Source organism: Podarcis pityusensis (genome assembly GCF_964106645.2).
Source record: "Podarcis pityusensis genome assembly, chromosome: 3".
Classification (NCBI taxonomy): Eukaryota; Metazoa; Chordata; class Lepidosauria; order Squamata; family Lacertidae; genus Podarcis; species Podarcis pityusensis.
In genome coordinates, this window is record NC_138026.1 from 92,669,987 (window position 1) to 92,682,515 (window position 12,529).

General features: G+C 43.1%; 1 protein-coding gene and 1 long non-coding RNA gene across 2 annotated transcripts in view; one reads left to right on the forward strand and one right to left on the reverse strand.

The window, feature by feature from the left end:
- The window catches only part of LOC308474215, a 26,927-nt gene extending 23,298 nt beyond the window's left edge, over positions 1-3,629 (forward strand). The window contains exon 4 of the long non-coding RNA XR_013984557.1: positions 537-3,629. This is a non-coding gene — a long non-coding RNA (uncharacterized lncRNA). The remainder of the gene's footprint in view (positions 1-536) is intronic.
- FBXO28 (F-box protein 28) overlaps positions 1-11,274 on the reverse strand; it is a 20,980-nt gene extending 9,706 nt beyond the window's left edge. Inside the window, exon 1 of the mRNA XM_081000273.1 lies at positions 11,023-11,274. Coding sequence (XP_080856399.1) covers positions 11,023-11,259 — 237 coding nt within the window. The 5' untranslated portion in view covers positions 11,260-11,274. The remainder of the gene's footprint in view (positions 1-11,022) is intronic.
- Between the last annotated feature and the right edge of the window lie 1,255 nt (positions 11,275-12,529).

Sequence of the window (12,529 nt, forward strand, 5' to 3'; positions counted from 1 at the left end):
TGTTGGGAGCCACCCAGAGTGGCTAAGGAAACCCAGCCAGATTGGTGGGGTAAAATAAAATAAAATAAAATAAAATAAATAAATAAATAATCTGGCATTTCTATTCAGATGGGGCACGGTGACCTTCCCTCACTGTTCTTGCCTGAACAGAGATGGCCAGGTACCTGGCAACCCGGCTGATGACAAAGGCCAGTGTCCCCTTTCACTTTATTCTGCCCTCCCAAGACAACCATCAGTTGGAGCAGACACAGTTCTGGCTGGCAAGAAGGGGACAGGAAGGTACAGGTATATTTTCTTTAGATGTTCCTTCTTTGGTCAATGATGAGGGCCAAGCCAGTTTGCCCACTGCCATGGAAGGGGGGGGGCAATTATCCTTGTTCCTTTGGCCATTGGCAAAGGACACAGTCGGCTTCCTCTCTGAACACTGGAGTTGCTTGCACAAAAACTATTTCTAAGCTTTCAGTGATACAAAGCTACTGAACAACACACCTACTGGGCATGAACCGGGTGGCAGCTGAAGATTTGTTTTCTTTTAGATTTTAAGAAGAATGCAGAGAAACTGGAGAAGTTTATGAAGAAAGCAGAGATGACTAAAGGTTTATAAACACCATACACATGAGGCAAGACTGAAGAAACAGGTTCTGTTTATCCCAAAGAAAAGCTGAAAATACACACCCGTACCAGAAAAATTCAGGAAAGATCTTGAGGAAGAAAGGGGGGGAAAAACAACCATCAAAGGAGAGCAAGAAGACCAAAGTCATTTGGCTCTCCTCTCTCAGACATTTAAAACAAGGAGATTTTGTGAACCACTCTGAGATCTTTGGATTAAGGGTGGTATATAAATTTATAAAAAAAAATATTATGAAGTCTAACACAGATTGACCTGGCCTTCCAAAGAGACACCAAGTAAGAGTTATAATCAGAAGCAATATACATATATTATTAAAATTACTTCTAGCCCATCTTTCTTTGTGCAGTTTTGTAGCACAAACAATAAAATGCAGTAAAACCCAAAATATGTTCATAGTTGTGTTATCAAGTAAGTTGCTGAAGGAAGTTATTTATTATTACTTATTACTGGCCAGGTAACTTCCATCTTTTGAAAAAGAAGCAAGGTTCTGAAAGGTAACACGGAAAGAACGTGAACTCCTGGGGTAGTTGGTTTAAAAGGCTGCTCTGCTCTGAACTCAATATACACTACAGAAAGGCTTTATTTTTATCTGCATTGTTAAATATATTTTCATCTACGTTTCAGCAAAAGAAACTTCTTTGTTTTTTACCTGAAACTAACAATATGTCCTTGAAAACAGTTACAGCATCTTTCTCTGAAAGTTATACTCAAGCACAAGAAGTTTATAACGTTATATGCCAATGTAACGTATTCTACAAATCAGGGAAGTTTCTTAATTTATACTGTAAAGTCTCTGATCTTGGAACCTCCGGTTAAATTGTAGCATGCCGATCTAAGCTTTCCCCGACATAAAAGAGATTGAAAGTAGATTACAAGCCAAATGAACAACTTGATGTACTAATGCTTTGCGTGTTGGAAAAACACTGGGTTCATACAACACCTAGGTGCCTAGAAAATATACAGTTCGTGACATGTATAAATGTTTGGCATATTCCCATCTCCCCTGGGCAAGCATCTCTGAAACAACTGTATTGGCTTCTACAAATGTGGTTTGACATCTATGAATCAGAAATAATTTCCAATGTTGCCGCAGCACAAAAGCCATAGCTGTCAACTTTTCCCTTTTCTTGCGAGGAATAAGGGAATTTCTATTCGGAATAAGGGAATTTCCCTTAAAAAAGGGGAAACGTTGACAGCTATGACAAAAGCACACACAAAAGCAAAAGAGAGAAAAACCCAGCACTGCCCATGTCATAATTTAATGTGAATCTTCTCCACCCACTAACTTTAAGTAGAGTTCCTTGATCTACACATTTGGCAATATATGCGTACCCTGACACCTAGTGGCAAAGCAGAATACTACAACCTCAGTCAAAATCTACCTGGGAACATAGAAACAAAACCGGTTCTGTTCATTAATGCTATAGAATTCCACACATAAGCAGTATGTGTAGGGATGAATAAAGGGCAGCTAGGTTTGCAGACTGACACCCACATATTCAGGGAGTTAAATCCTACACAACAAAGGATCTCCAAAAGGCTGTATCCCAACTCAAACGATAAAATGGTGGATGTGACTCATGTAAAAGGTAAAAGACCCCTTGACGGTTAAGTCCAGTCAAACTTGACTATGGGGTACAGCACTCATCTCACTTCAGGCCAAGGGAGCCAGCGTTTGCCCGCAGACAGCTTTTCTGGGTCATGTGGCCAGCATGACTAAACTGCTTCTGGTGCAATGGGACACCATGACAAGCGCCAGAGTGCATGGAAACACCATTTACCTTCCCGCCGCAGCGGTACCTATTTATCTACTCAGCTCAGACATGCAATTTTGGGTGTTTCGGCAGCAGGGGAGCAAGATTCATAGTTCACTCTTTAGTATATTCAAGATCAAACCACTAAAACAAAAGGATATAGTTTAACAGTGTTTGTGGAAGTTACTTAAATTTTTCAGCCTAATATTATTACTGAGAAAAAAACACACGTGGTCTGAAATTGGGGGATCCCTGAAAAGTGCCCTTACTAAAGCTACACAGAATATTTTGGGGTCACAGCATGTCTCCCAAAAGATGCCAGTTCAGAATGCTGCAATGGAGGTGCGAGGAGTCAAAGCCAATGTCAGAAACTATTAGGAAAGATACTGAATATAAAACAGCAAAAAACTTTAATGACACTTCTATGTGAAATGTGATGCACCCATATTTGAAATATTATATGCAGCTGCATCATAGAAAAGGTATTCCAGAACTAGAAAAACTACACAGGGCCTACCAAAATAACCAGAGTGAAAGGATGTTCCCTATTAATTCCAGAACAGCAGAATATGTAATTTGTTAAGGCAGAAACAACCAGTTCATTGCAGTATGAATTTTAAAGTTATACTCTACTTCATCAAACACGTGAAGTGGCCCACACACTTGATGAAGCAGGCCTTTGACAATACCTTTCAGTCAAAGAAAGCACTTCACCTTATCAACTTGCGGAGTTAAGCACCACAGAACGTTATGATGGCACCGGCAAAGGCCACTTTTCAAGAAGGACTGAATCAATCAAGGATAGATACTGATTATAATAGCTTGAAAATGGAACCTAAATGGTAGTATGCTTCCAATTACCATTTGTTGAGATAGGCTTCCACAGAGTAATGGACCAACTGAATGCTGAAGGCAGAATGTCGAGTTAGGCAGATCTTTGATCAGACACAGAAGAATAATGCAGTTTAGAGAACAACTGTAGTTAAGTGGTATATAAATGGTTTAAATAGCCCTGGAATCTTTTTATACCATTATGCTACCCAATTCTCTTACATTTAAGAAATCTTTTCACTTCCCTCTCCCCATTGACTCTTCCTCATTTACCTTCCTTCCCTTTGCTCCAATGTCACTTGATTGCTTACTTAATTACTGCCTCTGCATTTATACAGCTGCTCTACAACAGGAGTTCTCTAAGTGGCTCACAAAACAAAACAAAACAAAACAAAACAAAACAAAACAACACATGCACTTTAAAATGAAATACAGAATAAAACTGCAACAAATTCCTTTACAAAAATCAAAACAATTAAAACATAACTTTGTATGCCTAGTCTCTGATCAGATGGTAAGCCTACAAGGAGGGTCTGGTCTAGTTCACTGAAGATTTTTGCACAATATCTAATGGGTTTAGATCTTTAAATTACAATAAAGCTAATTCCCCAAATCCAAGTCTATAGTTGTACAAGCACAGTATGGCACTGCTGTCATTTTGAGAGAGGCTGAATCAAGTGATGTCAAGCATGTGTCCAAAGTCTACCCCCACATCAAGTTTAAGACAAATCCCCTTCTTGTTCCACTGCCTTCCTATCTCCAGTCCCTGCTGCATGAATGACTAGTTTTGAGAGAACATAGATGAAATTCTTGTCTAATATCCAACTGACGCCACTATCTCAAAAAGGCCCAACTTGCCATGTTTGGAAATTTCACAGTCAATAAACCTAAAAAGCAATCAAAACTGTGAAAAAAAGAGTGAGTGTTTTTCTTACTAGTGCCAGATAGAAGCACCCCCAAAAATAGGTTTAGCCAAGTTTTTATACGGGGGGACTGTAAGAGAAAACGAGCTAAGAAAACCAGTTTAAAAGAGATGAAGATTGTGATCTCCCCCTCCACCCCAGAAAAAGCTCTCAAGTACAGAGCTGTCCTCTACTAAAGACAATGATCAATTTACGCACGTGCTTTGAGGTGACACAAAAGTGGCTGGAAAAGGGCAGCACAGGCTTATGAGGTCTCCACCATCACGTGTGATGACCTGGAATGCAATCCCCGTGCAAATTGGGGGTTGCCTGTACTAAGTGTAAGTCAGAAGAACATCTAAGAACATAAGAGCCTGGCTGGGACAGGCCAATGGCCCATCTAGTCCCATCATTCTGTTCACACACTGACCCACTAGATACCGGTGGGAAACCAGCAAGCATGATTCACACATAAGTGCTCTCCCTCTTCCTGTGGTTTCCAGAAACCAGTATTCAGAAGTATTGCTGCCTCCAAGTGTGGTGGCAGAGCAAAGCCATCATGGCTAGTAGACAGAAGCCACACACTTTGATAGGTCTGTGCGAAGATGTGCCTAGACACTTGAGAAACTTTCTGGAATAGCCTCGTGCACAAGAACAGAAAGCATGAATAACAACTGGCACACATAAGCATTGGACAATTGTGGCATTGGGAGTGGGGACAAGATTGTACTCTTCACTAGCTAGTATAAAGCTGAAAAAATAGCTGCCAGGAGATCCTATAACCTCAAGAAACAGAGAATTATGGACGTCTATTCTTTGTGGCAAACACTATTTCATGAACACCTGAATGCAGTCTCCAGGTAGCCCTGCCGTACTTAGAATACCACCCTGGTATGTGGGCATCTCAAAGGCTACTCTAGCATTCGGTGCAATGTGGTTGCCTTTTGTCTGGAAGGTTTGGCTGTTCAAAGTACAGCAGTCAACTTCCAAAGATGGTTGAGACACTAAGTACTTATGCCACTACCTGCACTTCTTTTTGTCTTTTGAAGTCCATTCAATTGGCTTGTTTTGCACCATGAGGCCCTTACTTTCACCTTCCAAGTATTTCTGGATATAATCCTTATGCTCCACTGAACACTTTTCAAGGGGACAGAAGAAGCTAAACTAGACTGTTGGCTCAGTGACAAGCCAAGGCAGCGGCTCTCAGGAACCATACAGCAAACCAGCGAGCAACTTGGCCAGCTACATGTACAACTTTAGTAGTGTCTATGCAGGTGCTCCCTTCTTTTTGAGTGCCACTGGTTATGAGCAGTCGCTACCCACCCCAGACAACTGGAGTTCTGCCAGCCACCAAATTCTGGCTTGCTTTGAAGCCATTAAGGTTTGCACACAATTGGAATCTACGATTATCTACAGCTTTCTGGTTCGTTTCCCCGTTTGTGTGAAGGGGCTGTGTACAAGTGCAGGAAGCTCATCCACACTGCATTTTAAACTAGTTGGGTCTCTCATATCTTTGTCAGGATATAGTTAGTGATGTTACAATGCAGGAGCAGGAGGTGGAGAATCTAAATTACATGCCGAGGTGATGAATTCCACAACCTGTATAAATTACGCAAGTCTGTATGATCTCTTATATTTTGCAGAATTGTTTGTTCTGCTTCCGCTAGTCACTTGAGGCAAATGGTGGAAAGAAGCTTTGCAAGGCATTGAAGAGGCAGCACCCGACTCCTGAGAATCACCTCCAATGATCCTTTTGGCTTCTGCTGCTTAGCCAAGATTTATCTACACTTTCAAATGCAACTTTGCAACCATAAGCAACAAAAACTGGCCTTGGGGAGATTCTCTTTTTTTAAAAGAATCCTTAGGTTAGAATGTTAGGTAAGCTAGATTCTAGAGCTTTCCTGCAATTCTACGCAAGTGCTGAGTAACTCACAGCCTTGATGTTTCTTTAAAAATGTAAGAAGATCCCTGCAGGAGCTGGTTTCAGTGCCTCCTGCAGTGGTATTTACGGTAAATCTTTCTGAAGGGCTTCAGAGATGCAGCCCCTGCCCCCATGCATTCCTTCGGATCAGGATACTTCACTGTGCTGGGAAGTATAGTAATTATAAATATCTGAAAATCAGTAACAAGAAGCATAGTCAAGTTGATGCCATCTGGATGCTATCAAACAGAAGTGTTTTGAGCATGTATACTGAAATAATGTATTAATCCCTGTTACTCTAAACTAGCAGGCTTGTGTTTATAGTTATTTATTTAATGGATTTATACTCTGCTCTTTGAAAAAGGACTCCACAGAGCAGTGTACAATATTTCAAAGTACAAATCCATAACACAAAAATGTTTTTTAAGAAATAGCAACAATAAACATCAGTATAAAATAACAATAGCTTATGTAAAACCCAGTTAACCACCCTCATTTATATTCCCAATCAAACGCAGATACCAAGTCATTCAGTGCTTCAAAGCACTTTGAATTTGGCCTGGAAACTCACTGATAATCATTGCAACTGACACAATATTTGGATAACACCTCCAGATTTTTGGCCCCTGCCAAGAACCAGGCAATCACATTCTGTACTAGTTCAAAGTTTCTAGACTTTCTTCAAAGCCGCATTACAGTAGCCCAGTCTTAATGAGACAAGGGCATGGAGAACTAATATGAGATCTGGCTTTCATCTTGTCTGGATCAAGCTACAGCTTGTTCTTTCTCATCCATTCTTCGACAGCCTCCAAGCACCAGCTTAAAAATACCGCGGCATGGCTGGGGTGAGCGGATAGAGTCAAGAGTCAGCTGCATATGGATCAGCACAGGATGTAAACATGGTGCCAAATAGTGTCAAATTCATGATCGCCTCTGCTTCCATTATCTTGGTTGAAGCTACTGGTACTGAACAGAATATGGTGTCTGGAATCACCCACCCATTATCCAGTTTCTCTCCTTTGCTCTTCCAGAGCAGTCCTGGGGTTCACAAATGAATAACAACCTAGTACCCAGTGTGCGTACCGGTACATTGAACGCCTCCAAAAGGGATGTGCCATGGAGGTTGTTGCTCAAATCCCACAAATTGAAAGCACCTTGTGCACTATGGATGTCAGCACACAACTATAAAGTGAAAGAACACAACAGTGCAATTAAACAAGGCATCTTAAACACATACAAATACTACAATATTTTCAAGGTGCATTTTTATATATGAGAAAGGGGTGGCTGGGATCAGAAGTTTAGTAATTTTCCGTTCTGTTTCTTTGTACTCATCACCTGTTTCATAAGCCTATTGTTGCACATGTTGTTAATATTAGGGTTAAAATCAGAACAAGGAAAACACATAAGAACTACTGCTCATGTTCTACCATGTATTCATCTGTCTGTTGAGAAGCTGCCTGAAATTGGTAGTAGAACACTTTCCCAATAACTGGATATTTGCTTGTTTAGTTGCTTAATTTTTTCTGCTTAACTTGCTCTGTCAGTAATTCCTCACATCTGCATATGTTTCAGAATCACCAGATGGAGAATTGTTACACGATAGGAGGATTATCTTAACTGCGATAGAAGATGGGAGCCCAGAATGATTATCTCCATTCAATCTTTGTAACGAAGAGCATGGTCTGAACTCTTTGGGCAAAATACTGCTGAGTGGGCAGTGTCATGGCCAACAGCAAAATCAAGTTGCATATAAGGCAGTAAGGCTTTGTGCTACATGAGCCCAAGGCACCTAGAACAAAACCTAAGACTGTCCTTCCATCTGTCTCTCTTCTGAGCAGGGCAGCTTAGTTACTCTCATACATATCCTTCAAATAATCAATTCCCCCTTGCACTGGAGGGACACTGTGCTTCAAAAACACTCAAATAAATATAAGCACAACTGTTTTTGCCACTTCTATTAGACAGAGAGGAGTAAACTGCACAAGGCGCTCCCAAGCTGCACTATGGGAACACGGCATAGGGCCATCTCTGCTCCAACAAACAAATGGGACAAGTACAGCGGTACCTTGGTTCACAAATGGCTTAGTTGTCGAAGAAATCAGCTCCCAAATGCCGCAAACCCGGAAGTGTTTGTGAACGTTTTTCGGAAGCCAAACATCCGACGCAGCTTCTGCTTTTTTAACTGTTTCGGGAGTCGAACAGACTCCTGGAAAGGATTAAGTTTGAGAACCAAGGTATCACTGTACTGGAAAAGGAAACAAGTTGGGCAACTGTAGGATACTGAACCTTTTAGACAGCTAGTATGGGTTTATCAGATTTGCATTATATACCATGAATACGATCAACTGTATATGATTAATTCCACTCTTCAAGCCACTGAAGCAAGAAGGAATCTTACTTGGATCTTTCCCGTCAATTGCTATGCACTGTGAAGCAGATAGAATGTTTGGCTGCTTAGCTACATCAGTTTGATGCCTACGTAAACACATCAGCTGAGAAAAGAGAGGGTTTGGTGTTTGCTTCACAATATCAACTAGAAATCCACTGTTACTTTCTTATAATGCATTAATATTTAACCCAAGCTAGTTTTTCATAGCACAGTGATGAAGTGGCCAGTGATGAAGTGTCTTTTGTAGTAGCCAGTGCTTTTTTCTAAAAAAAATGTTTGGGGGATACTCTCATTTCCCTATTCATATTGAAATACTGCCCCTCAATGAGGCCAAACTTCACAAAATGTTTAGGGGTATGTGTACGCCCAGAAAAAAAAAGCACTGGTAGCAGCTTCTGTTTAGCAAGGAATCTCAGCTACACCAATTCTAATAATATTTAAGATAAATTAAGAATGCCATTCTAAACTCACTTACCTGTGAGTACAGTCCAATGAACAGAATGAGACTAGCTTCTGAGCACTTATGTGTAAAACTGGGCTGCATGTTAGATGGCAACCACCCTCCAAGATCAAAGGAATATGAGGCAAAAGCAATAATGCACATTTCCCCTTCTAATTCAACGTTCTTACCCAGGCATAGGCAAACTCGGCCCTCCAGATGTTTTGGGACTACAATTCCCATCATTCCTGACCACTGGTCCTGTTAGCTAGGGATCATGGGAGTTGTAGTCCCAAAACAGCTGGAGGGCCGAGTTTGCCTATGCCTGTTCTAAGCAAAGATGTTTGTCATGGTATTACACACATCTATCTAATTTCCCCCCCAAAGGGCTGTAATGCTGTTTGATGAAGAGGTAACAGAAAATGAAAACTGAAAGGTGGAAAAACCTGTCAAAGCTTTACAAGTTAGTCAGTTTGCTTACTGCCTTGACCATAGGTTGCACATACCAACAAGAGAAATAAAGCAAACAAAATTCTGTTCATAGTCATATTTATTTTCAAAAAGTGTCAAATATCTCGGGCATCAGGAATCAAAATAAGGTCTCTTTTAAGCAGTCAATGACATTGTTCATCACAAAAAGGTGTCTTGTAATCCAATGTATATCTGCTCTGAAGGAGTAGGCACTCCCAAGGCTGAGTGCCTTAGACTGCAATCCTATGCAATTGCACATTACCTGGGGGAAAGCTGCACTGATGAATATGCAATTTACTTCCAAGTAAATACACAAAGGATTGTACTGCTGTGGAGAAAAAGCCATACTCTTGCAGAGAAACCTACAGAGACAGCATTCACAGGCACATACATGGGGATCCATTAAAATTAAAAATTAACATTGGACACTGGTGTAGACTATATCAAAACATGGACCTGATCTCAAAAAGCATCAATTTAGAGGGTTTTTTTTTTTCCAATAATGCTTTAAGATTTTTTATATAGAGAAAGTCTGACAATAGTAAAGCTTTCATTCCACATCTAGGAACTAGTTTAGGGAGAATATAAGCCTTAGATTATTAAACATCTGCTTTACGATACTGAAATTCTAAAGCTACTGAATGCATCCAAACTGTGCCTTTATCAGAACAGAACTAAAACAGATGCAGTAGATACTCTTCTTATTTCACAAATTCCCTCCCTCCCATGTGACTATTGCCACATGTATTTTCTGCCTTTAGGTGAACGTGAGATCTTCTGAGAATGGCACCTAGCAGTATGCACTTGCCCCCAACTCTATGGAATTACAACGAGATACATTAAATAATTACCAAAAGAAAGAAAGAAAGAAAAGCATTCCATTCACTAGAAAGCACTATAGAAATGATACACAGGCCCAAAGCATAGATTATGTACCGCAGTCTCTTTGCATGGTAGAGGAAATTAACTCTACACGATCAACCTTATCGGAAGAGTCCCATCGCCCATGCTATATAAAGAGATGGTCTGCAATGGAAACGCTGTCAAGGGAAAAAAAGTCAAAATACAAGGAAGCGGGGTGGGTAAGGGGGGGGTGAATGTTGAGTATGAACAGGGTTCTAGTGAGATACAATGACGATCCGATTTACGGAGACCTTCACCCCCCCAGCGTCGTACCACCGATATCTTTCCCGAAAAAAGCGCAGCAGGCGAATAGAGCTCTGCCGCAAAGGGGCTGCAACCTGCGGCGATCATCCTTGGCCTTTCCCCGTTAAACCTCTGGCTGGATCCCTTTCCCTCCCCCCCCCAAAAAAAGAGCGGGCGATTTCTTCAAGGTGGGCAGGAGGGGTGGGGAGAGAGGATTTCCAAAGGAAAGGGAATCCAGAGGTCATCCAGTGCGACCACGCCGGTCTCTCCCAAATCAAGTGGGGAAAGGGATAAGCCGGGGAAGGAGGCGTGGAGTTGGGATCGCCGAACCGAATCAAAAAACCAAGTGGAAACGCTTGCCAATCCGGAGGGGAAGGGTGGGGTGGGGGGGAAACGGCAAAGCGAACGGATGCGAAGTGTCGCGCCCCCAAATCCCCCCCCCAGGCCAAGGCAGGGGTCCGAGGCGTCGCTTCTTCCTTCCCCACCCCACCCCCGGTCCCGCGCCTCCCTCTCCCCCCACGACGCGGCCCCTCACCAGGCGGAGCTGGCTGGTCTCGTCGTAGGACAGGAAGCCCAGGATGCCCTCGATGGCCACGATGGGCAGCCCCACCAGCGTGTTGCTCTGCGGGAGCTGCTCGAGGGGCTGCGCTTCCCCCCCGCCGCCGCCGCCGCCCCGGGGCTGGGGCAGAGGCGGCGGCGAGAGCCGCGCCGAGTCCATGGCGCCTCCTTCCCCCTCCGACAGGAGCCGCTCGGCCGCCGCCACCACCGCCATCTTGGGGCCTATTCCCCTTCCTCGGCTCCGGGAGGGGGCACTTCCTGTGGCGACGTCCCCGCCTCCTTCGCCGGCAAGGGCGCTTTAAAGAGGCCGCTTCCCTCGGTGTCTCTTGGAGGGTATCGGCGGGGTCCTCCTCTGAGGGCTCCCGCTGTCTTCGAGTCGAAGAAACAGAGAACTGAAGAGTTGGAAGGGGACCCCGAGGGTCCAACCCGCCCCTGCAGTGCAGCAATCTCAGCTAAAGCACCCATGACAGATGGCCACACACACATACACCCCTTCTCCCTGAAAACTCATGCGTGTGTGAACCACACCAACCCCTATAAACAGCCATAATAAGCAACCCCAAGTCCTGCTGATCTCAAAAAGCATTCAGCAGCAAAACGTCAATGTAAAGGTATTTCCCCCCACCCCCCAAAAAAATAATGTTTAGGGGTTGGTGTGGTTCACACATGCATGTGGGTGATCATGGGCTTAGCCAAAGCTTTTTTTTTCTGGGGGGACGCAGGAGTACACATACCCCTAAACATTTTGTGAAATAATAATAATAATAAATTTATACCCTGCCCATCTGGCTGGGTTTCCCCAGCCACACTGGGCAGCTTATAGCAAAATATTAAAATACAATAATAATCTTAAGTTTGGCCTCATTGAGGGGCAATATTTCAATTTGAATAGGAAAATGAGAGTACCCCCTAAACATTTTTTTAGAAAAAAAGCACCGGGCAGCTGCCCCCCTTCAAATAAATAAATAAAAATGCTTAACTCACTGAGGTTCTGCCCCCCTCCCCAAACATAAAGCCTGGCTACACCTGTGTGGGTGAGGGCTTGATTTCGGCACACAGAGCCTCTGCTCACTTGGAAACGGGGGCTGTGAACAGGCCCCACTGAGAAAATAGGTTGCCTGTGAGGTGATGGTGTTATGTAGTGTAGTTTCACCCTGGGCCAACAGGGGGATACTGTATATAGTTTTCACTCAGGTCTGTAGATAGTTTTCACTCAGGTCCGCGTCTGTTATTTTAGGCGGGAACTCTGGGCTGTTGTGGTTACAATGTTGACAGCCGGCTGCCTATAAATACAGGCCGGCTGAGCTGTTCGCAGTCAGTTCTATTCCAGCTTACCATAATAAAGAGCTACTTGAAGAAATCGCTGTGCCGGCTGCTATGTCAACCCACGACCTAACACTGGCGACGAGGATGGGATGGATGGACATCAGAGCACAGCCAGATGCGGCCAGCCTCTGAACTGAGCTGAATCACTGAGCTGAATC